The sequence below is a fragment of the Candoia aspera genome, chromosome 8 (assembly GCF_035149785.1).
Source record: "Candoia aspera isolate rCanAsp1 chromosome 8, rCanAsp1.hap2, whole genome shotgun sequence".
Taxonomy (NCBI): Eukaryota; Metazoa; Chordata; class Lepidosauria; order Squamata; family Boidae; genus Candoia; species Candoia aspera.
This window is the reverse complement of record NC_086160.1, coordinates 74037838-74064507: the sequence shown is the minus strand read 5'-3', so window position 1 is coordinate 74064507 and position 26670 is coordinate 74037838. Positions and strand designations below refer to the sequence as shown.

The 26670-nt window shown below is 45.2% G+C and overlaps 1 protein-coding gene across 1 annotated transcript; it reads left to right on the top strand.

Moving 5' to 3' along the window:
* Positions 1–1482: 1482 nt before the first annotated feature.
* Positions 1483–26524, top strand: DDRGK1 (DDRGK domain containing 1). The gene is made up of 9 exons (XM_063309602.1): positions 1483–1638; positions 5597–5749; positions 8802–8908; positions 11078–11179; positions 15096–15218; positions 18172–18210; positions 22312–22368; positions 24383–24431; positions 25529–26524. The coding sequence occupies exons 1-9, from the start codon at positions 1551–1553 to the stop codon at positions 25699–25701; spliced, it is 891 nt and encodes a 296-aa protein (XP_063165672.1). The 5' UTR covers positions 1483–1550; the 3' UTR covers positions 25702–26524.
* Positions 26525–26670: the final 146 nt, after the last annotated feature.

The following is a 26670-nucleotide window of genomic DNA, read 5'->3' as shown; positions in this document are numbered from 1 at the left end:
AATCAATCGTTTTCTATCAGAAAACTGGCTGGCTGAACAGCACTTTTGGCTCAGCCCAGGACGAAACCTTGTAAAAAAGAGACACAATCAAGTTTTTGCAGTGACTTCAATTCTACAAGAAGTTTGAGCTCTCTCTTTTGTTTTAGGCTGGACAATCAAAGCAATTTTAAAGACCTTGGGTTTGGGCCAGGAGGGTAGGCAAGTTCTGCTGCTGATGTGGCTTTTTAAAAAAAATGATTGGGATGCATTATTTACTTTAGGCATCATGGTTTATTGTTTGTAGCTGTTTTAATCTCTGTATGCTGGCTAGCGTCACTGTTGTGAGATGGGTGGCCATATAAATGTTTTAAGTTAGTAAGTAAAAAAATCAATAAGGCATCATCTTTGCTGTAAACTGTATTTACAGTTGATCATATTTAAAGTGACAATATTTCCTTGGAAAAAATAAAGGACAAACCTGAAAAGGGGGCAAATCTGAAAGAGATTTAGAAGGATACACACACACACACGTGTGTGTGTGTGTGGGTCACCACCCATATAAAACTATTTCACATAGCTACTAAATATAAGTAAAATCCAGATGGCTGCGATCTCATTCAGTCCTTGCATATATTTGTTTAAGTTTATAACTTTGCTTTGCAAAGGAAAATTCAAGAGCAAAACCAAGAAAATAAATAATTAAATTAAATGAATCTAAAGGATAGCTTTCTGAAATAAAGGAATGTCCTTTATAATAAAGGGCATACGGTCACTGTACTTACATTTTGTCTTTAGAGAAGTTTATTATATCAGTTAAATAAACTTCAACTCCCAGAATTCCCCCAGCCAGTATGTTGGCTAGGGAATTCTGGGAGTTGATCCACACATCTTAAAGTTGCCAGGTTTGAAAAACACTGTCCTAGACATCAGCTCTGAGGTTGCAATTAGCTTTTTTTTCTTAATGGGGATATTTTTACTGATGTTTTATTTGGTGTTGTGTACAAGTGGATGCACGTTGCTCAAGTGCTCTGCGGTATTTCTCATAGAAAGGCCATGCATGTACTGGAAATAGGTAAATACATAAAAAAGCGCCCACATAAAAGCTGCAGTATGTGCCTGGGTGATTCCTGTTCCAGGCACGCAGGATTCCTCTTCCCACCTGCACTCAGGCAGAAGCTTAGACACCTCCTTTCTATTCATATGAGCTACCCGGAAGGCCCTTAAAAAATCAACAACTAAACTTTCAATAATAAAATAGCCGGACAGCATAGCCTATTATCGTATCCCTCCATACATTTCCAAGCCTCTTTCCAAAGCCAAAATAAAGGCAACCTTTTTTTTCCAATCAGGCATCTGGTAAGACAACTCTATATCGTCGAGGGAAAAGACCGATGTCAAAGCCCTGCGGTTGCTAGGCGACGCCGCGGGAGGGCGACCCCGATTGCCTTTTCCTCTTCCGCCCTCGCTGGCCGGGCAAAGAGTGGGGTGGCTTTCCACCCTCGCTCTGGATTGGTCGGCTCCCCTAGAGGCCGGCGGGGAGGAGGCGGGGCTACGGCGGTCACGTGGCGAACATGGACCCGGTGCTTTACGTGTTGGCGGCGGTGCTGCTGGTGGCGCTCCTCGTCTTCGTCAGCCGCGTCAGGGGACAGGCGCGCGCCGGTAGGACCCTCACCTACGGGACTGGAGGAAAGGACGGTCTGCGCCGGGCAATGACTTCCGGGAGAAAGCGACGGCCTCCTCTAGCTGGAGGCCTCCACACGCCTTGGACTACAATTCCCATAATCCCTTTGGCCGGCATCTAACTACCTGTGCTGGCTGGAGAGGATGGTAGTTGTAGTCCAGCGCTTCTAGCTGGCACCTGGGTCCTCAGTCTTTGCCCCCTGCAAAGAGAGGAGGGGTCTCTGAGGATAGGCAGAGTGCTTTTCCTTGGGTTCTTGATGGATTTGCGATGTGGCTGCCCTAAATCCCCTTTTTCAGTGGCCCTGGGCTCTCCTCTCTCTGGCAGCATGAGCGCCTCGTGTGCAAAGGGCCTGATAGGGAAAAGTTGGAACATTGGGCAGAGTCAACTCTGGCCTTCCCCAGCTTGATATCTTTTAAATGGGTTTGAGGGCACACCCATAGTACCCTTCTCTGGGACTTGCAACGGGGGTCTTTTCTGGGGGTACTTGCACCCAACACGTTGCAATGTATCACGAAGTAAGCGAAAGGCAATGGGCAAAATTGCACCTCTTTCCAATTCATCACTGAGAAGTCGCCATTCAGAGAAATCCAGTGCTGCGTCCCTTTCAGTCCAGATTAAATTGGCATCTGCTGCCATGGATATCCTGCACGTGAAATAGTGGGAATTAGTGTTAGAATGACCTCTTCAGCCTAGTAGGTAACGCAAAGAATTGCAATGAATTGAAGTTCTTCTCTTACTTCCCTTTAGCAGCACTTGATGTGTTTCAAAAAAAGAACACACTTTTATTTTTTAAAAAATGCACTCCAGAATTCATAGCAAGGACCATTTTGCTGGGGAGTTCTGAAGGCTGCACACCTGGAGAACACCCATATTCGGGAAGCCTAGATAAAGAACATCTGTCTAGCTACCTGCTGAAAAAAGGCGTCTCCTTTGCATCTTGAACTGCAGGGGAAGCTTTTCTTGGTAGATCGACAGGCTGGGCAAGCTCCAAGTCCCTTCTGTCAAACTGTCACCCAAATGGGACCAGGAGAAGTGTCTTCTTTTTTGTTATAATGGCACCTGCCCGCCCTGGGGAACACCTTGCCCCTTGAAATTTGGATCGCCCTGGGTATATTGGCTTTCCGCACTGAAGACCTGGTTTTTCCTTGGAGCATCGGGCCAGGGTGTTAGGTGGACCATCTTTAAAAGATTTACTAGGTAGATATGTGAATGGCCTTGGACGTGATGTGTTTGTAGTTTTTTTGCTCTGATATCTTATGTGTGTTTGTTTTAACCAAGTGTTAGCTGCCCAGACTCACATTTCCAAGTTGGGCAGCCATTTAAATTGAATGAATGAATCCCTTACTTGTCCTCCCAAGCATTCTTTTTTTTTTTTGCACAAGGTGTAGTGATAACCACTAACCTTGATGCTTTTAAAAGGGGGCTGGACACATTCATAGGGAACAGGTCCATTGAGGACCATCAGCCTGCATCATTTAATGTTCTCTCTGGATTGGAGATAGCGTACCTCCCAGTACCAGTTAAAAGTGGAACAATGGTAGGAGAGAGCCGTATCTCCATCTGCTGCTTGAGAGCACCCACAGTCTTCTGACCTTTTTCAGTGGTGTTCACAACTGGTGGCAATTGCATCTGTCTCCAGCTATCCTGTCACACGTCAGCCGCTATCTTTCACAACGCAGCTGGCCTGATTTGGTATGTCTCAGGCACTGTAGGCGTCTCAGGATGTGGTATTAGCAGTCCGTTAGCTTATTTTTTAGGTGTAGTTGCACCATAGAGTCTATTTTGGACACTCCTTTGCACCCCCATCCTTATGTGTGCAAGTCTCTGTCCCCACAGAGTTACATAAACTACTCCAGTTCCTGTCCACACACACAGAGTACACCATTTTCCTTTAGGAAGAAAAAAAAAAATCCAAGATTATTTCGCAGGCCTCCCTGCTCACATGAATGCTTTAAAAAAATGTTGAACCAGAGGGGGGAAAATATTTATTTTCACCTGGACAAGCACCTCTTGCTTATTATTCCTAGTTCAGCTTGAGGCAACCTTTTGCAGTGAGTGCAAGTCAGTTGATACGGTCTTTTGAACGGTGGTGTTGAAAAGGCTTAAGTAGACAGCACTTAAGCCTCACACCCTAAGAACAGCATCCTTTTTGTTTCTGCATTTAAAAAAAATTAAAGTGAGTTCTGTGGAATTCTGAGTTGAACCCATTATTTATTTATTTATTTTTATGTTTTTAGATTTCATGAGCTCACTTCAATTGATGCATAGGGTAGTTAGCTCAAAAATGTGCTGCAGCACACAAAAGCTTCTGCCTTTTAATAAAATTTGGTAGTTGGAAAACAGGCTAGCAGACTCTGATTTTCTGCAAAGATCTGTGGAGGAGAAATATGAGTGATGGAAATTCAGTCTTTGGGGCTGCATTTTTCCTGCTGTTTTAATGTCAAATTATTTTGTTACAACAGTTAGTCCATGTAATGGGGAGCCAAATGATACTATGGAATGGACTGAACAGCACATTTTAAAAATATAAAACAGAAGAAGGAAATTATGCAAAAGAAAGTGATATGAACATCAGTAAAATGTAACATAGAAATTAATATATTAATAGTGACTGTAGCAACCATGATTACACTAATCGTTATTGCCTTGGCAACAATAAAAATCATTTTCAAGTTGTATGTTAGGTACAGACTTTGCATAATGAGAAATCCATTAATAGAAATTCTTATTTTGATGGTGCCTGAGTTATTTTCTTTTAGGTGCTAGACAAGACATTTCAATGTTCTTAGACCTTTAAAATGATTTTTTGGAAGAATCTATATTTTAAATGCCACTTATGCCACCCATTGGGCTTTATGTTTCTGTGGACTGGATAAGTGCTTTTGCTGAGTGATTATTGGAAGTATTTTAATGTCTTGAAGCCAAGCCTAAGAACAAGGCCCCACATCCAGTTATCTGCAGAACATGCCCCTGCTGCATGGCCATCACCACCCCACTTCCCCTTCTTTGGGCTCAGGGCTGATGCCAAGCCTGAAACCCAGATGGGTACATTTTTGAGAGGGAAACACCCCCCTCCTCACCCCTCTACTCACACCCCCCACACCCTGGGGCAAAAGAACCAGTTAATGCAAACTTACCTGCCTCCAAGGCAAAATGCCATACTGGATGGGGATGATAGGAATTGGAGTGTCTGAAGTCCTGAGCATTGATTGGTATAACGCACCTTTGGGGGCATTATTTTTCCGGCTTGCAGGGGATTATATTGAAGCCAGTTCAAGATATTTTGCAAAGCCATTTTTAATTTACTTTCCATTCCATAAAAATGCATCTGGAAGGAGAACACATAAAGTGGTTTTATTGGGCTTGGTGTGGCAGCATCCTATATACCTGCTGGGGAGCAAGTCACTCTTAATTCACTCGCTTCCAAACATACACGGATCTTGAATTTGCATGAGACCCACTGTGCTGTCTAACATTTGCTTCCAAAGGCTCGTATTGAACTGAGATATATTTTGCATTGAAGTTCCTTAGCCGGGAACAACCAGCCTGGTGCTGGCTGGGATTTGCACTGGGAGGGTGGGACAGCCTCTATCCTTGCCCAGAGCCTTCTTATCAAACTTCTAAACAACTTGCTGTTAGAAAAACTAAATAAACCCAATTCGTGGTGTGTGTGTATGAGTACCTTCGAGTCAGTCTCAGATCCTGGTGACTACGTGGACAAGTCCCTGCAGTTTTCTCGGCAGCATTTTTGGAAGTGGTTTGCCCTGGCCTCCTCCTTCCTAGGCCTGGCCCAAGGTCATCCAGCTGGTTTTGTACCTAAAGCAGGGATGGAACTCACATGCTCCTGATTTCTAGCCTGGTGCCTTTAACCACTACACCACACTATCTCTCTGTTACGCCCAATAGACAATAAAATAAATTCCTTTTCTTATCTAGATGATGAGGAACACCATCAGAATGTGGTGGCCGCCGCCGCCGCAGCCCGACCCCAGCCCTTCACCGGCGAACGGGGCGATGGGATGCCCAGGCACCGAAGGAACAGGATGCTTGCTCTGAGACGCTCACAACAGGCCGAGGATGCAGTGGAAGGTGGCAGCTACTTATTGTCCAAGTTTTGTTAGTGATGGTTGCCTGCTAATAGAATGTACATCCTGTTTGCGGGGAACTGGAGATAGCTTACAGAATCCAGGGGGATGGAAATAAAAGGTCAGATCCAGCATCATATGGCAATGACAAACGCAGAGCAGCACAGATTGCAGACAAGAAGCAGATAAACGGGTCTGCCATGCTGGGTTATAAAGCATGAGGACCCCATTGCTAGGCTCATCTGGCTGGCATTGATGCAATTGAACCAGGCCATGTAGCTGCCTGGTGTGATATTTTGGGGAAGTGTATCCCAAAGCAATCAAAACTACAGGTAGTCCTCGTTTAACATCCACTCACTCAGCGACCGTTCAAAGTTATTGTGCTGAACAAGGGGGACTTATAATGGGTTCTCGTAGTTGTGGCCATCGCGGCATCCCCACGGTTACTTGATTGCGATGAAGGCGCTTGGCAAGCGGCTCGCAATTACGATGGTCGCAGTGTCCCGTGGTCATGTGATTGCCATTTGCGATGTTCGCTGCCAGCTCCCAACAAGCAAAGTCAATGGGGAAGCCGGCAAGAGGTCGCAAATGGCGATCACGTGACCACGGGGCACTGCGGCCATGCAGGATTCACCAAAGGACAGCAACTGGGACTGCTGGGAGGGCTGTTGTAAGTTGGCACGGTCACATGACATCGTGCCTTACAACCACACCGCTTAGCGAGGGAGTTCCCAGTCTCAATTAACTGTTAGTAGGCGAGGACTACCTGTATATGTTTCAATCCATGGCCTAGATTTTCACAGGGACAGGCTCATTTGGCGGCTGTCCTAGCACTGATATCATTACACCCTCCTCCCAGCTTCTCTTCTGGAAATTGAAGGTTGCCGTGAGGGTTTCTGCATCAGCTCTTAGTGAATGCAGTTTGATGTACTGTTGTTTTCCTTTTCCTGACCAATTTGGATTCACTCAGAATTATTTTAGCTTTGCAAAGCGTCAAGATATAATTTATCTTCTGGTTTATGACAAGATTCAAATGGAGCTTTTGCATTTTTTGAATACATGAATACTTAAAGGCCGGGTTATCACATAACCATGGTTTGTTTAACAATAGCCTATGGAATAAACCTGGGTGCACATACTTGCACTATGCCATGGTTACACACCTCAGTGGCTTGGTTTATATGTTTGCTAGGCCAAGATGAAACAAACCACCTTATGGTTTGATGTAAGCTACGTGCAAGGGTACTCTGACTGTAGCCCAGTGTAGTTCCTCCTGAAAGCATCTCCCTCAAGAATTTTTTAGATTTGCTACTTAACATTCCTTAACTAGGGAGATATTGAATCCAGGGCATTTGCCTGCCAAAGACTGATTATTATGTGTCTTGTCCCCTTTGTATGCCTCGTGTCCATTTCCTATTGGGGACATTTTATTGCTGTGAAGATTCCGCATGCTTTTTCACTGAGAGATAGGCAGCTCATAATTAGTATGCCGATCTTGCCCCCCCTCGCATTATGCTTTCCTTTTTAATGAGGAGCTATGCTCTCCCACTTTGAACATAGCAAAACTTTCCCTTTGTTCTGCCTCAGTGGTGCCTGCTGAATTTATGATGCTGCTTAGCGGTGCACAGACACTCAGTTGACAGCCCTGAACTTTTCAACTTGGGTGGATCTCTTTGAAGTGCACAGGCATTTCAAAAAGAATGAAATCAGAAAAATGCTTTTGATATTTTCAGGGCAGGCTGCTTATAATTTCTGTCAAATTACTGATCTTCCTTGAAGTAATCTCAAAGGCCTGATGGTGTTGGCTTTGAAACTTCCAGCTCAGAAAAGGATGGGTAAAAGAGTGAAGGCTATGCTAGGTTAAGGACACGTCAGTTGGCCAACATTATTTGACTAGTCAATATTAGTTATTTGACTTAGCAGTAGGATGCCATCCAATATCCTGTGAAGTTTAAAGGATGCTTTAATGCTCCCTGAATGACACTCCCTTTCATTCCCCAATACACTTTCAAGAGGCGACGGAAAAATTTCTTTCCGCTGAGATACCACAATAGACTGGTGAATCCTAACTCCAGTTTTTCCAGACAAGCCAGTGTAAAACTATTGTTTATGAACCTGGGTGGTTTGGATAAATTATTATTAAGGCTGATAGCAGCTTGGGCATAATGACAAACTTTAGCTATTTGAAAATGGAAGGCTTCTGATCTCTTCACAGTCCTGCCAGAAAAAAAAGGTGGGGGAAGATAAGCTAGTTTATGCATATAGGTCTAAACTTTGGTGTAGCTGGGGGAGGGCATCTTCTGTTATAAATCCTAGGTTGAGTTGTACCCCTTGGAATTTGTGGGGTGTAGTCCCAACACTCCTTGGGGAGGGAAGGGGTTAGTTTGGACTGGCTGAATGTCGTGATCCATAAGGTCCTTCCCAATGTTGTCCTTCTGTCTTCTGCTGAGAGCAAAGTCTAGAGGGACGGATTCTCCATCAGAGTCCCAGGCAAACACCCCCTCATTTCGAAGCAGGACCACAAAGATGAATCATTTCTTGGCCTTATGCCCTGTTGTCCCCACGGACATCTCCAAAGAAAGCTGCAAAGCAGACATTTATTTTTTCAAATTTATCAGCTTCTGGCTGGTGAACAGCAGTTCCGGAATAGAATAAATTAAAACCAATATCTAACAGTAATAATAGACTACCAACGATGGTGGTTTGAACACATCTGTGGGCCAACATCCTGCTAGAGTAGCGCTGTTTTAATGTGCTTCTGCAAAGCAAGGAGAGTTGAAGCTGCACATACTTGTGGGGATAAGGGTTCCATAGAATGGAGGGCACCCTGTTGTCTGGTCTGTACTCCAAGTATTATTTTTATTTTTATTTTTATCCTGCCTTTATTATCTTGCAAGAATGGGGGAAACTCAACAGGCCCTCCCTATATGTCCATACCTGCCTTACAAAACATGTAAAAGGAGCCAACCAGATTGTTTCTTGGTGATGTGATCTCTTACAATTCTTCTCCGTTTCCTTTTTCTTCTTAAAAATGATGGTTTAATAACCAAACCCAGAAGAAAATGATGGAGCTGACCCTGCTGAGTTCCAGTTTTCTGGAAAGGTTGGAGCAAAGAAACAGCGAAAGTTAGAGGAGAAGCAGGCAAGGAAGGCTCAGAGAGAGGTGAGTCCCACCTGCGTTTTATAAATCAGCCTTCCCCAGCCCGTTCTTGTCCCTAGGAATCCTGGGAGTTGTAGTCCTAGCATAGTTGGAAGGCGCCGAGTTAGCAAATGCAAAAGTGTGTAAAGAGAAGGGAACAGAATTCCCAGGCCTGGCCAAGTAGCATCAATGTCTGTGCTTTTTTTTAAAAAAAGTCACAAATTCAAATTTGGTTGTGGGCTAACAGAAGAACTGTTATTCCTACTAAGCACTGGAAATTTTGAGCACCACTGAAAAAACACCTCTAATATTTTCTCCCTTGAGCTGAGTAAAATGGATTCTAAACATGTAGCATGAAGATTTTTAAGCAAGGCATCCTCTTGAGACATCAATATAATGTTTATCATTGATTGTGATTTTAGTTTTACTGTCCAATTAATCAAGGAAGGGGATAACTCAAAGTTGATATTTTTGCTTTTTTTTAAAAAAAAACCCCTTTTTCCTAAATAATATTTATTTATTTCCTCATATCTCTATAGCCACCCATCTCACAAAATGTGACTCTGGGCAGTGTACAATAAAAAAACAACCCATAAAATCAGCAATATTAAAAAACATTCCACAATTAATTAATTAATTGTTAAATGTATATACACGTAGTCCTCGACCACAGTTGGGACTGGAACTTCCGCTGCTAAATGAGGGGGTCATAAAGTGAGTCACATCTGATTTTACAACCTTTTTTGCTGCAGTTGTTAAACGAATCACATGGTCGGTAAGTAAATCTGGCTTCCCCCATTGACTTTGCTTGTCGGAAGCTGGCTGGGAAGGTAGCAAATGGTGATCATGTGACCCCAGGATGCTGCAACTGTTGTAAATACATGCTGGTTGCCAAGTGCCTGAATTTTGATCACGTGACCTGAGGGACACTGCAAAGGTCGTAAGTGTGAGGACCGGTCGCAAATCACTTTTTTCAGTACGATCGTAACTTCAAATGGTTTCTAAACGAATGGTCCTAAGTCGAGGACTATCTGTAACCACCTGTAGCTTGTGACTATTTCTTAAAATTGGTAGCGCTCCCACTTTCTCTCTTGTGCTGAGTGTATTTGCGGTTTTGCTTGTACAAACTAAGGCACCTTTTGAGGCCAGACTCCTATGCCCGCTGCCCTGAGAGATAAAAGCACGCATTACTTCTGCCGAGGATTGCTCAGTAAATTTCATAAATATACTAAATGGTATAGAGACATCACACTGACAACAAAGGTCCACATAGTTAAAGCAATGGTGTTCCCCGTAGTAACATATGGCTGCGAGAGCTGGACCATAAGGAAGGCTGAGCGAAGGAAGATCGATGCTTTTGAACTGTGGTGTTGGAGGAAAATTCTGAGAGTGCCTTGGACTGCAAGAAGATCAAACCAGTCCATCCTCCAGGAAATAAAGCCAGACTGCTCACTGGAGGGAATGATATTAAAGGCAAAACTGAACTACTTTGGCCACACAATGAGAAGACAGGACACCCTGGAGAAGATGCTGATGCTAGGGAGAGTGGAAGGCAAAAGGAAGAGGGGCCGACCAAGGGCAAGGTGGATGGATGATATTCTAGAGGTGACGGACTCGTCCCTGGGGGAGCTGGGGGTGTTGACGACCGACAGGAAGCTCTGGCGTGGGCTGGTCCATGAAGCCACGAAGAGTCGGAAGCGACTGAACAAATAAACAACAACAAATAGTTATATGACAGCCAAAACATGCATTTTCTGTTAGGAGAACATCAGTTTAGCTTTGCTGGGAAAGTTAGGTACTGCCTTTCTACCCCCTTTTTCCCCCAAATTCAATTTTTGACCTTTGGATAGTTCTGTGATTTCAAGTCCATGCTAAATTATTTACATTGCACTTAATCTTGGAAACAGCAAACCTCAGAGAAGGTTGCATTAATTAATTATTAATATCCCCGTGGTCTTCCCGCATTTTTGCCTACAGCTCTCAGCCGCGCCTGTGTTTCCTTGCTGTATCATTGTTTTGCTTCTGCATCAAGATGGGGAAACACATTTTTAAAATCCTGATCAATTCACTTCTGATATTCTTCACTGTTAAGGAGACGCTCTCTGTAACCTCCAGGAAGGAGGGATTTTTATATATATATACACGAACACACACACACAGCCTTAATTATCTCCCCCTTTTCTGTGTCCAAAGGCTGAAGAAGCGGAGCGGGAAGAAAGAAAGAAGCTGGAACAGAAACGAGAGGAAGAGCGTCGCTTAGAAGAGGAACGGCTGCGTCAGGAGGAGGAAAAAAAGGTGAGCTGTGGAAGGTGAGGTTGGAACAAAGGTGGGATGCCCAAGATGGCCGAAGCCGGGACCGGTTTCTCTGCAATCCCATTCCTTCAACTCTGTCTCTTCCACCACCCTCCAGAGATGTAGGAGCCAAATCGGAAGTGGCAGGGCTGCAGCGTTTGGCCCATTTTTGCATGCATTTTAGCCTTGAACTAAATTACAGTAAAAATATATTAATTTAAATTTCACAATCCCAGATTGCTGCTTTGCCTCCCCATTTTGAATGGCACTCTGGCAGAGGGGCCTGGGGAAGCCACAGCAATAGGGCAGGGGACCTGGAGAACAAGAAGTGCCCCAACACCGCTCTAATTTTTTCTCTTCTTCCTTAATCTGCCTTTTCCTAACTCGAATTCCTCTCTTCAACACAGCATCCATCCATGGTTGAAGGGAGCAAACCCTCGTGCCTATAAAATTCTCCATGATGAGTCTTAAAAAAAAAGAAAGAGATAAGGGGGAAAAAAAAGTAACATTTCCTCAGTCATAATGCAAACCACATCAGTTGCCACCCCTGTTTCTTGTGTTTTTAAATAAATATTGTTTCTCTCTTAAAAAAGAGAAAAACAACTTTGCAGCCCTGAAAGATACTCCCACCTGCTCTAGGGTTCTGCCTTGCACAGCCTGGGAATGTCCCTTTTGCTGTGGATTGTTTTGCGTGAAGGAAATGGTTGAACGCAAGGACTTTTATCGGTGACTGCAAACATCTCACATTGCCAGGTTGCATCGTCCTGCAACACTTAACTGCAAGAAGGATGCCTGGCAGTGTACCAGTTGCTTTGCAAGTATTCTCCCTCATGTATGAGCCCAGTTTTTAAATCCCTCATTTTAAACAGGGCTTTCAGATAAACAGGAGAGGTTAAGAAGATACATTCACTCATACAGCATCATCTCCCTCAAAAAGAATAGGGAAATCATCATGCATTTGCCTTGAATTGCATACTGGATAAGCCAAAGAAAGGCAGTAGATGGGATTAGGTAAAAAAAAATGTTATGTTGTTTCATGTGAACTTAATGGTAGTTAAATAAAGTCAGTATGTTTTCCCTTTTTGGTCACATTACCAATTATAAATTGGCCAACGACTTCTGGGTGTGTCTGAGGGCCACACCCAAGGCTATCAGAAGCCAGATGCAGTCCTGGAGCATCAGATGGTGCATTTCCATAAATAGTCTCAGATACTGTGGTTCTTGCAACTGAGGCACCAGTTTCATTTATACTTTTTCCTGCTCTTTTGGGCCCAGTTATCTGCCTCTGCAGGTTGGGTGGACAGGTGAGCACGGCGCAGCAGTCTCCATCCTCTAGAGCAGGGTTTCCCTAACTTTAAGATGTTCCCCACTTTAAGTTGTGTGGGCTTCAACTCCCAGAATTCCCCAGCAGCATGCTGGCTGGAAAGTCCTGGGAGCTGAAGCCCGCACATCTTAAAAGTTGCTGAGGTTGAGAAACACTGCCCTAGAGGAAGACATTTTTGTTCAGCCTTTTCAGACACTGGCTGGGCTGGTTAATGATGATGGCAATTGAACCCATCACATCTGGAGGGCTCTAGTCGGGGAAGGCCGGATGATGTGCACACGTTTCTTGGTGCTCCAAATAGAGACAAAACATGTGACCCTCTCAAGTTGCAGGTAAGAACTAGTCTTGGTGTTGGCATGGCTAATGATGCCCATCTCCACCCCCTCCATGCCAGCCTTTTCTGCTAGAGAAGCAGTTTCAGTCCTGCAACCGAATGTGTGTCCTCCTCTGTCTGCTGAGCAAATTAGAAACTTCTCAGAATTTTAAAAACAGTGGATGATTTTCATTAGCCACTGAAAGACATACTTTCCTTCCAGAAACTATTTCACAGTTAACTTTTATGGATTAGATTCAGCTTTAGTTGTGTATCACTAGGTTTTACACCACACACACACGTTTTTCCTGAAGGCACCCTAAAACTGTTACACAAGGTTAAGGGACATTGAGTTTGTTGGCTGAACTGGGTGATCCCTGAAAATCAGGAAGAAGAATATCCCGTGAATCTCTGGAAAGTCAGTCTTGGTTTTAACCAGGTGTGTAAATATTGTTCAGAAACAGCACATACAGGCTTAAAGTAGACTCTGTGAACTTTTGCTGATTTCTTAGTCTTTCTCCCTGGTGCTGTTCAGATCATACCACTCTTCATATCTACCCCTGCTTGCTTCCCCAAGACATGTCTTTTTGATTCTCTCTCTCAATAATATCCTCCAAGAATGGGGAATGACCCTTTGAAACCTCCATGTCCACCCCTTCTTCTAACAACTTCCCAGTCAAGAAACCCTTTCCAACTGCTGGCAGGCATTTTTTTTTCCTGAAGAACAAAGAAATTTCTTTATAAATTGACTATCTGAGCAAGCATCGTCAAAGCTCCCTTTTTTCTTCCCTTGCTTGTCCTCTGAAGGCCACTAAGGATCAAACCAACAACTGGATTAAGAAAGGGCATTCTTGCAGAGAAGGAAGGAAGACCTGGAGTGGATATTGTTGAGCTAGAGATGAGAACTGTATTTTCAGCCTTCAACTTGTTGATGGATGGGGCTTGGACTTGGCAGGAAAGAGACCTCCAGAGGATTTGGTGTTTCTTGGACAAGGTCATCTATACTATTAGCTCTTCTCATTTTGTAGGAGAAAGGGGCTGTCATTTATTGATGCAAAATACATGCTTTTAACTGGTTTCTCAGTATTTAGCCTCTTTCCCTTCCCTCTTCCCTGGTCTGTTTGTCTTAGACTATAAGCCTGAGAACAGGGACCATCTTGCTTTTTCACTGAGCTGCTTCGGGAAACTCTAATTACCTGGAAATGGGTTAAAAATAAAACAGCTAAACGAAGCAGTATGGCAATACTTTATAGCAGTGGGCATAATTGGAAGAGTCCTGCTGGGATTGCCATTAAAGATCTGGCCTTAAGCCGGCTAAATATCTTGGGAGTCCAACCTAGTGGAGAACATCAGGTTGGGAAAGGCTTGTCTAACAGTGACCGCAAAATTAAATCTCTCTATAAAAATAACGTGGCACGAAAACCGTATGACGGTCCGCTCCAAACATTCATTAAACCCAGTAAATCGTAGGGCCCGCCAAGGAAAATGGAGGGGTTCTTCTTAACCAACTTCAGAGCATAACTCCCTCCTCCTGCAAATCTAACAACTCAGAAGCAGCGTTGGAGTTTGAAAGTCAGGCACTTCCTCCCTTAGAGGCAGAGGTCTGCAAATTGGCAGACTTCCTCGCTGTACAAGGCTCTCAGCTCTCTCCGTTTGTGCTGTGGTTTCTTTGGGTTTGCATCTAGAAACAGGCCCTTCAAAAGCAGTGCCTGAAGCGAAGAATGCAGATCACAGACTGTTCGCATTCTTCGCCTTTTTTCTGCAAGAATGTCAAAGGCAGTCCTACGGCAAGGTAAGCTGGAATTACCTTGAAAATCTGGTCCATGAAATGGGGTGATCCTATAACCTTACCGCAGTGTTTCTCAACCCTAGCAACTTTAAGGCATGTGGACTTCATCTCCCAGAATTCCCCAGCCAGCTTTGGCTGGGGAATTCTGGGAGATGAAGTCCACACGCCTTAAAGTTGCTAAAGTTGAGAAACACTGCCCTACTGTATCCTAAGCTACTCTGTTGGTCCACTCTGTGCAGCCCTTCTGGTTGCCAAGGACCCTCACTTCTTTTGCTCGGGGTCCTCCTTCCTTCAGAGTGATCTCCTCCTAAAATTTGAAAACAGGCGATCTGTATGCCAAGGTGGCCTTCAATATTCTGCGGTCCTTGGTGAGCTTGTTGACTTGCTATAGCTTTACAACCAACAGTGCTCCTGTTCCTTTGCCATTAGTTGTCAGGCGACATGGTAGGGATGGCAAGAACAAAATCAGCCGAGTCTCGCTGCACTCCCACAGGAAGAAGAACAGAAAAAGGCCAAGGAAGAGGAGGAGCGGCAGGAATATGAGGAGTATCTCAAGCTGAAGGAGAGCTTTGTGGTGGAAGAAGAAGGAATGGATGAAGCCATGACCGAGGAGGAGGTGAGTGTGACCAGCTGGCTGCAGAGGGTATGAATGAGGTGGTAGAGCAGAAGATAAGGATATGGTGGTTGGGTCGGTTCGTTTTTACGGGAAGCGAGGGCTCAGCTGTTCTTCCCCCATAATTGCCACCCAACTCAGTTAGGAGCAGAACCACCACAAGATGGTGCCTCCTACTTCCAACCCTTGGATGAAGTCCAGAAGGCTAGCATGGCCAGTGGTAGCAAATGCTGCCAAGAGGTTGAACAGGAGGAGGAGGAGAATACTTCCCATCTTGGTAATACAACCCAGCTCTGAGTTTGTGGATGGGTGCGGTCTTGCTCCATGCAGACCTGGCTTTCACCAGATAGTGGTGAAACAGTTGGCCTACAAGCTAGGACCTATGCCAGGGTATGGGTCTCCCTTCTTCTGAAACGCCTCCCTGGGGCTGCCCGCCATAACTTCCTCTGAGTACGAAGTGATGTTGGGCCAACCTCAGCCCAATTAGCTCATCAGGTTATCTCGAATTTAATCTCAGCTTAACCACTTCTAGTGGTGTTTTGCGTTTAAAACAGGCAGGTGGATGTTCTGCTTCTCTGATCTTCTCTGGAGAAGAAAGTAATAAAGTAAATCACATTTAGGTAAGGTAGTTAGTTCTTCTGAAGGTGCCAAGCTCAAGTAGCCGGTGGACCACTTTTTTTTTTTTAATGTATGACATGCAGAGTGAGTTTCGCTTTAGCCCCTTGGTCTAAAGCGGTGTTTCTCAACCTTGGCAACTTTAAGCTGGGTGGACTTCAACTTCCAGAATTCCATGGCTGGCCGGGGAATTCTGGGAGTTGAAGTCCACCCACCTTAAAGTTGCCAAGGTTGAGAAACACTGGTCTAAACAAATGTTGGGAACAAATAGACTTCAGAATGTAGCACCTGCATTTAATTATTCACTGGACGCTTGTGTTGAATCTTTGAATAAAAGCCTGCTTTTATATCTGTCATTTTAGACCATTAATAGTGCAGACTGAAATCTGCCCTTAAGCACGACCCAAATGGACTAGAGTAGGAGGTAAAATACAAAATACAGGTAGAGGTCTATGAAAACCTTCTAAGATCATTGGGTATGAATTGCTGGCAAAATCTTTATTTCTGATTTACTGCATCTTTTCACTGCAAATTTATAGATCGATTGGTGATCCTTTTCTCATGGGCCAGTTATAACTTATTTGCAAAATTAGTTATAAAACAGAGATTAGCTGCAGTTGGAAAATCCGTTTTTCCAATTTCAGAAGGCCAGAGGACATAACCGTGTCGTATCAAAAACTCTAGCATAACGGCCCTCTGCAGCAAATTTAATTTCCCTGCGTGTAGTGCATGGAATGTACTCAACATTGTTGATGATTTCAAGTAATTAGCAATTATTTATTTGTATTCTGAATATGTATATAGGTTCCGGTCAGGCATGAACATGTATTATTTACGCAGTCCACCCCTACAGCCCATCCACCTATCAGTATGGCATTTTCAGCATTTGACAGCGAGCTGCTGTAGCAATTTACTCTGAATATGCATGCATGTTTTCTTTGCTCCATCTCATAAGGCACTTTGAGGGGATTTGTACTACACAATTAGATACAAAAAAATAAATAAATAAAACAGTCTTAGGCTGAGCAAAAGTTTCTCTGGAAGATTTAGATTCCAGTTGATAATTGGGAATCCAGAGTGATAATTTTTCTTGCATATATTTAACACACTGAATGGTAGTTCAAAGAAGAGGTGCCTAAAGATAACCATTAGGTTTTACCTCTCTCTCTCTGTATCTGTAAATAACCAAATTCAGTTTTTAATTCTTTACTAAAAAAAGAATTACATAAATACATAAAATTCAAGAGTTGATGGACTGTAGAACGTCCTTTAGGTTATAATAACAGGACTGTTGTATGTGTCACATATATTTGGCCATTAATATACAGGTAGTCCTCGCTTAACAACCACAATCGGATTGCTAAGCAACGTGGTCATTAAGTGAACATGACTCGATTTTATGACCCTTTTGCGGCAGTTGTTAAACAAATCACCGTGGGCATTAAGTGAACCACGTCGTTAAGCGAATCACATGGTTCCCCGTTGATTTTGCTTGCCAGAAGCTGGCCCAGAAGGTAGAAAATGGCAATCACATGACCACGGGACACTGCAACGGTCATAAATGCAAACCCGTTGCCAAGCTCCCAAACTGTGATCACATGACCACGGGGACGCTGCAACAGTCGTAAGTGTGGGGACCAGTCGTAAGTGTGGGGACCAGTCGTAAGGCGGTTTTTTCAGCACCATCCTAAGTCTGAACCATCACTAAACGAATGGTTGCTAAGCAAGGACTACCTGTACATGCTCTTTTGCAAAAAGGTCCCTGCCCCCAAATCTGACAGTCTATGCATTTCAGCAGGGAGGAGATAGAGAGGAGGATTGAGAAGGCATTAAACCCATCCTTTGTTTCAGCTGCAGGTTGAGCCAACTTATTCCCAGAAACGGCGCTCTGCTAGCTATGATGGTTGGCAATTACGATTAGAAAGTATTCTGTACCGGGCATACACTTTAGCCCAGCTCTCTGAATTCAGGGTGTTTGTGTGGGGGGCCTGTCTGGCTTGGTTCCAGAGATTTCAGGGCTGATTTCAGGGTGTGAAGAAGAGTGCCGCAGAGTCATTCTCAGGAGCCTTGCAAAGCTTCTTAAGATGCTTCAGAAGCATTCATAAAAATGAAAGCAAGCAGCATTCCACCCAGCCCTGGGAAGCCCCTGCCTCCACTTCCCCACCCATCTGGGGCTAAAACTGAGAGCCCCCTGGTCCTGCTGCAGCTTGTCCGTGAACAAGACTTCTTTTTTTTCCCCCAGCCAAGCAGGATTTTTTCTGACCTTTGTTGATTACATAACTGCAGGACCTTCTACTTCCTTCACCAGCGAATTAATGACTGTTTCTCTTGTTGTGCCCAGTCACAGAGTTTCATCACAGAACTTCTTGACTACATTAAGGTATGTTCCTCTTCCTTATTTGATTCTTTCCCTGCTTACGTGTTTGTGACCTGCGTACAATTGCTCAGCTCTGCCCGGGTCTTCCTTAACATCCTCTGCCAGCGTTTCTCAACCTTGGTGACTTTCAGATGGGTGGACTTCAACTCCCAGAATTCCTCAGTCAGCATGGCATCTCCCTTGAGTGAGCCTTGAACCTGCTTCCTTCTTGCCCTGCTTTCTGCTTCCATGTGGCCTTGTCCCATGTTCCCTTGCTAATCACTGGCCATCTCCTCTTGTTGGTGCCTCATTGTGGGTGTGTGGGGGGGAACCTTTGATCCTGCCTGCTTTCTACAGGAAAGGCTGTAGACTGTTTTAGCGTGATGGATGTTAAGTTTGTGGACTCCTTTGTATTCTCTGAACTTGGTTGTTGGCTTGCAGATGTTTTGTTGCCCGACTAGGCAACATCTTCAGTGCTGAAGATGTCACCTAGTCAGGCAACGAAACATCTGCAAGCCAACAACTAAGCTCAGAGATCTCCAAGGAGTCCACAGTTCAACCTTGAGCTACATAAATTCTCTTCTATTGGATATTAAGTTTGTTGGCTGATAGGTAGTTACTTTTGAGCTTCTAGGGGGTTCACACACTTGTCCAAGAAAACCCTTGGCATCAGGGATCTTCTCCAACTGTGGTAAGAGAGAGACATTTGACTTCTGCATCCCCATCATGGCTGGTCTCCCCATGCATGGACTTCAGCCCCCCAGGATTTTCTGCAGTGGCCCTGCTGCCCAGAGGGTTCATGGGTAGAGTGGGATGACTCGATTCCAGCTTGGACTTCTCCTGATGGGTACCTTCCCTTTACCAATAGTTGTTGGAGGCCGGGTTGGGGCGCAGCATTGCAATGGATGTAGGGCCTGGGCTTCTGCAGCTGTGGATTTGCTTCTGGACACACCCAGGACCCGGTCTGTATTAGACGGGGGCTGGCATTGGCAAAGCAGCCCCCAGCATGGTGGAGGCGCGAGATTGGCCAGTCCCAGAAAGAAGACATGCAGACTCTGGCAGTTCCAGGCTCTGAGAACTGGTTTTGATGGACTCGTTTCCCTTCGGTTTTTTCAGTCCATAATGTTCAGTTCTCTAGCTCGGCTGCATCTGACTTCATAACTAAGGGACTCGCAGGTTGAGTTTAACTGCTGTGATAGCGATGAATCTGTTTTCCCAGATTTTCTTTTTTTCCTGATTTCTTTAAAAATGAAGGTGCTGGATTTCACTCTCACATGTACAAGCCAGCACAGGATATCATTTAAACCAAGCTGCACCTTAGGCTCACAGTAGGTGAAAACGTTTTCATCTCCCCTCCCCACAGGTGTATAAACTTGAATTAAATTAACATCGTTGATTTCTGGAAATAAAATTGGGAACAAATGTTTTAGGGACTGTCTTGGATGGCTTCAAAGTTAGCAGAGGTGACAGACGTCAGTTCTCAGCTTTTAGGGTTTATCAGCTATATTTGCTGTGTGCTTGATTTTCTGTATATCAGAAGCAGTAGCTCTGTCTTACCAAATTTTCTCAGTCCCACCCCCACCCCCTTCTGTGATGCCAGGATGTTTAGTTAGGAGAATTGGGAGAAATTGAGTTCAATAAACCTGTAGAAAATGTTCTGGGCGGTGAGCTTTACCCAAAAGATTCTCTCCAGGCAGTTGCCCTTGTTTCTTGTTCAGCCCCGCTGGCTGCCTCTCGCTGCTGGGGACGTCTTCGGCTTTAGCCCTGGGCGCTTCCGCCGTGCTTCCTTAAACTTGCCAAGTCCAGGGGGCTTTCTTTGAGCCGTTGCACCAGGCGTTGGCCCACCTGGAGAAAGGGCAAAATCGTTTCTCCCAACAGGCTCTGAGTGAAAAAACTAGGAGGATCCAGCAAGGGAAAAATCTACCCCTTTGTCACTTTGCCTGTTTGGTGAGGTGACACACGCGCCTTTCCTGGGTCTCCTGGAACAAGCAGAACAATTCACACATCTTTGTTAGAGTAAGGATTTCCTTGAGTGTTCTGGCTTTTGGTCCCAGCGCGTCCTCAGCCAAAGCTGCCTGTCACGTAGGAAATGCTTTTTGCTTTCTCCTGAAATGGTTTTGGCCTAACGTTAACTGTGTCCAGGAAAGTCCTGGAAACTTGCAGGGAGAAGGGGCCCTTTCAAGCGCTGGCAATTTGATGGTTCGCTTCCTTGACCAAGCAGCTTTAGAAGGCTTCCCCCCATTTTTCTTCTTGCTCACGCCTTTGCTGTTCATAAACTGCATTATGGGGCCATTTTGGCTAGGCTGGCCACATAGCTCACCCCGCATTGCCTGTAGAACCAGGGTTCGGTCCATGCCAAACAGGCAGTCATCGGGGGAGACCATTTTCTTCCCCTCTGCTGGCCAAGGCTCCCCCACATCCCTGAGCTGTGGGGAAGAGGCCCTTGCAGCTTATGAAGAAGCGTGCTCAGCCTCTAGGAGGCGCTTCTTCAGCGTGGTAGATACCTCAGGGCCACGTTGTTTCCTCTGCTGCCCTGAGGCTAAGAGCAGAACAGAATGGCTGACTGGAAACCACCTGATGTGCTTGTGGGCGAGCTGGGAATTTCCTGAGCCATGTTCTTCAGCACAAGCACCAGGCTGCGTCGGCTCCTGGGGGTCGAGGCACGTGATGCTCCTTCTCAGAAGTGGTCCCCTTGGTGGCTTTATGAGCTCCGCGCCTGCAGAGCTCTGCAAGGGCATCTGTTGAGCTCCAAAGGGGTGGTGGTGGTGGTGGGTCCTAAGCTGGGCAAGGGGTGCTGGCCCGCCTTTTCAGAGATTTGCATTTTCTTTATTTTCTTTATTTTCTTTATCTAATTTATCCCCGCCCATCTCCTCCCATTGGAGGCCTCTGGGCGGTTTACAACAAATGATTTTAAGGCAAGGAAGTGATATTTCAGGGAAGTTTTGAATTGCTTGTATGAATAATGCTGACTCAAAACAGGCAGGTTCTTGGTAACTGTCTTGAGGGCTGTGGTGGATTGTAGGCATAACGTCAAGGTGATGGATGATTGATTGATTGATTGATTGACTGATTGACTGATTAGCTGCCTTTGTGTTTAGAATTTCCCAGGCTGAGCCTTGCCACCTCAGTTAGAAAGATGGTATGGAAACACTATTTCTGCCAAACCTCTGGGGAGCCACATTGTGTATGCACCTCATTCTAGTTGTGGCTCAAATCTAGCCGTGGGTTGGGTTTCCCCCGAGGCACCATTTTTCTTCTCCACCCCCCAGGCTGTTATTTTGCTCCTGGCTTTAGCAGGGGGCAGCGTCTGCTTTTTCAGAGTTGAGGCGAGCAGCTTTGGCTTCGAACAGTGGGATACCAGCAATGCTGTCATGAGTATGGATGGTGAGCAGGAGGGGGCCCCTATGCAGGGGGGAAAATGCATGCGCAGTTGAGAGGCTTCGAACTGTCCTTCAAAGAAACTCAGAGCAGACCCGCCTTGAGTTTTGGGGTTTATCTGTCTGGGTTTCCCACGCTCCTTCAGTTTGGTAGGATTTTCTGTCTACTAGAGCAGTTAATAAACACTAGAGACTTCCTCGTCTCGGTGTGGTCTTTGCTTAGTCAGGACGGACACCGACCATTTGCTAAAGCCATCGACCCATCTTGAAACTGAACTGCAGACTCTGGGCTGGATCACCTGGACTGATTTGTTGGACTTTCTGGCTTCTCCTCAGTCATAGCTTTGCAGAGCAATTCATCTGGCGAAGAGTTCTGCAGAACCCGGAACTGCGCAAACCCGTTTGTGCTGTTGGGGTCGGCCATAATAACGGTTGTGCTTTAGTATGGGTGGTGGATTCTTTTTCGTGTGCGTCACCATGATGGCTTTATTTTTATGTATGTATGTATGTATATAAAAGCAGAAGCAGGTCCTGCAGGTTGAGACTCCCAACCCCATGCAGTCTGATCAGTGCTATTTATTTATTTCCCATTCACTTTTTATCCCTCCAAAGTGATTTTAACCTCGCGCACTGCTTGTATTAATAAAACCAACCCACAGGTTGATGCAGTTGGTGTAATTAATGCCAGAGCTACGGAGCGTGCTGCCCTCTGTTCCAGCTAATTGCCAAACTTGTCCCTTCCACCTAGAACGCAAAAGTGGTTCTTTTGGAAGACCTGGCTTCTCACCTGGGCCTCAGGACACAGGTATGTGTTTGCACACCGGCCGTTGCAGATCGTCCGTGAGAGGGTGCCCGTCTGCCCGTGTGCTGTGACGTTAGTGACATTCAAGTCCCCGCCAGTGACGTCTCCATGTGGGGATGGCTAGCACCTTAGAGCGCTCCTCACGCACATGGATTGAATTAGATCTCGCCACTTGGATTTTACTCTTATTCTTAATTTTATATCTATTTATTAATGGTATTTATATTTTTATATATTGTATTTATATTCCATATTTACTGTTTTAATTGACTGTTGTAAACTGCCCAGAGTCCCTCTGGTGGGAGGAGATGGGCAGTGACAAATTTGATAAAAAAATGAAATGAAATGAAATAAAATGAAATGAAACGAAATGTGCACTGCCTGCCAGTCCCGGGACAAGGGCTGGGAAACGTCAGCAGGCTTTCTCATGCTCTTGCCGTTTTTATAGGTCACCTGCAATTTTTTCCAATGACTAAAAGAAATGCCAGTTTCTTTTTGAAAACATTCTTAAAAACATCTGCCAGCTGATTACTCTCACTATCTTCCCTTTCAAGTTAAGGGAAAAGCTAATAATAATGACAGTGCTCAAGCCTAGGTCCGTGGGTGTGTGACGGAGCCCGCTTCCTGGCTGTGTTGAGGAATTTTTTATTGTTCTCTGGCTGCTGTGTATCTTATTTCTTGTTTATTTTGTACTTGTATATATTTTTGTTTGTTTTAAGGCTGTGAGCCGCCCAGAGTCATGTATTGAGATGGGCGGCTATATAAATCAAATACATATATATACCATATATCTAAATTGAATACATATGTACGAGGGAGGGAAGACCCCTCAGAGCCTGACTTCTGGGATTCTCTCCCCCCCTTTTACCAGGTGGCCCCTGCACTTCCTTCTATTAATGAAGTAATGTGGGGTGCCTCTGCGTGTGTTTCTGCGTTCCCCGTCTGTGGCGTCCCTGGGCGTCCATGCCTGCATTGGGAAGCACAGCATGGCTCTGGGTCCCAAGGCCAGGATGAGGGGGCTTTCAGTGATGGCTCAGCAGCATTCTGGGCCACTGCCCAACCACCTCCCGCAAAGGGAAGCGTTCGGGGGATTGGGGGCCGTGTTTTCCTCCTCAGCCCCCGGCTAGATCCAGCCCCTTTGATCTTTCTTTTGCTGACTTCTCCCCACCCACCGCCCCCATCAAATTAGGTCCCATTCTGTTGAGTTTTCAGAAGGTTATTCTGCTGATGGATAGAGTCCACCTTTATCTGACTTCCTTCCAACGCCCCCCAGGGGTGATAAAAATCATTTTGGGAAACAAGATGGTGGTGGGAGGTCTGGCAAAGAGGGACCACAGAAGGGGGAGGCAGCTTTTGGGAATAAGGCAGAGACTACACATGAGTTCTCCTTTCTTCCTTGCTTATACTGTCAAGCAAATAGACAGGCATCCAGCTTCACTCCTGTAATACCCTCTTTTTTTGTGACGGCACAGTGGCCAGAGGAAAGAAGTCCGTTGGCTGCCAGGCATCTCCATGCCGTACGGCAGCTATTACTTTGGTCCTGGTTGGGGTACCCAGCTGCCCGCTTTCCAACTCTTTGGTTTCTCCTGGTGGAGATCCATAGTGTGGGAACATTGGCCCCCAGAGGGATGCCGGTGGTTGCTGGCAAATTAAAGTTAGTCAGTGCTGGGAGAGAGAAGATGGAGGATAGTGCCTCCTCTGGAGAGTTACTGCTGCTTGCTACTGACCACTTGTCCTGAATCTGGTGAACTTTGGATGTGTTGGACTTCTGGAGGGCGCCACCCTTGAGAAGGCAAACATGGACATCATTGAGCTTGGTAGCCAAGACGTGGCTTGGTGTAATGCAGTTCTCTGGGCTTCTCTCTTAGCTGGGCTTTGTGCTTTCTGAGTACCCCCTAAAAGAGATCCTTGGTGGGCCTGCCTTGAAATCCAGGTGGGTTGTTGGCTGCTGGAAAACACATGAGCCTACCTCAAATTATGAAGTTCCCTGCTAAACTGCTTTGTCTTCCCTTCACAGGAGGCAATCAGCAGAGTCCAAGACCTGATGGCAGATGGAACGCTCACAGGCAAGAGTCAAAATATTACGGGATTTTCTTGTCTTGTTTAGATCAAAGCAGATGTCTCCAGCGGAACACCTGAGCCTCTTCTGCTGATATTCATGATCACTCCTATTCTGCTGCAGTTGCTGTTTACAGCATTATCATGGCTCAAAGTGTGTTAGCTCTTTGGGTACAGGTGGGCTGAAAATAATACAGCAAAATGTCAAAAGTCACTGCTTGGAATATTCCATTGGTTGGTGTCTGGTTGACAGACATGAGCTGCTCTCCTTTCCCAAGATGTGTCCAGTTGAGATCTTTGACTTGTTTGGGGAAGGCAGAGAAGGACACCCTCCTCCTGTGAGGTCGCTTCCTTTTCTTTGCTTTTCCCACTGGCCGTCATGCCATGGTTAGAGCTGCTTCCTCCAAGCTGCCACACTTCAGAAGTGGTTCAGCATAATTCTTCAAGTTAAGGTCCCAAGATATTTGGAGGGCAGCAGCTGGGGAAGGTGCACATGGCTAGGAAGGCCAAACTTCACATTCTCAGCCATCAGCCATCAAGTTTATGGGGGGATCTGGGGTGAGGTTCCCTTGCAACCCTAGCAGGGAGGGAGGGAGGGGAGGGGAGGGGAGGGAGGGCGGACCCTCTTTGCCATCTCCTGGAATACCACTTGAACAGTGGGAGAGCAACTGCCTCCATCTGGGCTCTGGGCTCTTGAAGTTTCTCCCTGGCGCAGTTTAAAACAGGCTTCTGAGCTAAGTAAGCAGTGAGTCTGATTCAGCAGCATTCTGGTGATCAGCATCTGTCTTCATTTTTCTGTTTCTGTACCCCATAGGTGTGTGCTTGTGTGGGCCTACTTTCAGCTGCCTTCTCTGGCTGATTAATCCTATATTTGGTTACCTTTTCTCTCTTTCTGTGAGCATCCTGCTCTGGATGACCCCCCCCCATCGCTCTACCCTGGGATGCGGGTAAATCTGTGAAACAAGTGTAAACAAACATTCCCACTTAAGCAGTGAGACCCTTTAAATCTTCCTCTAATGGCATGACTTCGAAACATTTTGAAATACGGAAAAATCCATCCCTTTTAATTCAGCCCAGACAGCTTTGTGGATTTTAATTTCTCCAGGGGTGATCGACGACCGAGGCAAATTCATCTACATCACACCAGAAGAGATGACGGCCGTGGCCGAGTTTATTCGCCGGAGGGGACGGGTCTCCATTACGGAGCTGGCTCGAGAAAGCAATTCTCTGATCAACCTGCAACCAGAGGCCAGTTTTCTTAGCAAAGGAATGGCCTGAGAAGCCACTCTGTTATTGGGGGAGAAATAAAATGGATAAAGTCATTTCTTGGTTCAGTTGGGCTTTCGGATCACGAAGCCACATTCATGCATTTGGAATATATTTATATAAACAAGTCAGTTGATATGCGCCAGGAAGGCAGTTGGAAGATGCTTTTAAAAGGCTGATGAATTATTTGCTCTGTAAAGGCTGTAACATACCTTGCACGCTTGGAATTAGAAATTTGCGGGCATTCCCCGTGTATTGTCTAACAACAGTCTTTCTGTTCTACAACTCCCATATTCCCAGTCAGCACAGCCAGGTAGAAGAGTTGTAATCCAACATACTTTGCAGGTTCTGATTAAAGGAAATAGGTTCTTTTAAAAAAAAATCTCCTTATGCAGTGTTTCTTAACCTTATGCAGTGTTTCTTAACCTTGGCAGCTTGAAGATGTGTGGACTTCACCTCCCAGAATTCCCCAGCCAGCATAGCTATGCTGGCTGGGGAATTCTGGGAGATGAAGTCCACACATCTTCAAGCTGCTAAGGTTAAGAAACGCTGTCCTTATGTATTGAACTCCCAGATATTCAAAATCAAACTGCAATCGCCTTTTAAATACTGCAGCTTTCTTCCTCTTGTGCTAGTTTTCAATTTATAGCGACCTTTTTTCCGTATAAGGCCATTCAACAGTGAATAGTTAGGATCACGACTTTTTTTGGGGGGGGGTGTCTCAGTTTGGATCCTGATGCAAAGATGAGGAACGAAGGTACTGAACATTTCAGGATTTGAAAGATGTTGACTTTCTCCTGACTTCGAATAAATACTGAATATTTGGTGGAAAATACACAGTCTTTGCAGATGATCTTTTTTTACTGGGATTATCATTTTCAAGATTTACGGCAAATCCAAAAATTATTTTTTTCCCCTAAAATGTAGATGATCAAAGTATACTTAAAAGCAGACGAGAACCTACTCTCACTTTTAAAAATT

Coding starts and splice junctions, on each gene's coding strand:
- DDRGK1 (XM_063309602.1), top strand. CDS start 1,551: ATGGACCCGGTGCTTTACGTGTTGGCGGCGGTGCTGCTGGTGGCGCTC. Junction 11,180..15,095: donor GTCAGGAGGAGGAAAAAAAG/GTGAGCTGTGGA, acceptor GCACTCCCACAG/GAAGAAGAACAGAAAAAGGC. Junction 18,211..22,311: donor AACTTCTTGACTACATTAAG/GTATGTTCCTCT, acceptor CCTTCCACCTAG/AACGCAAAAGTGGTTCTTTT.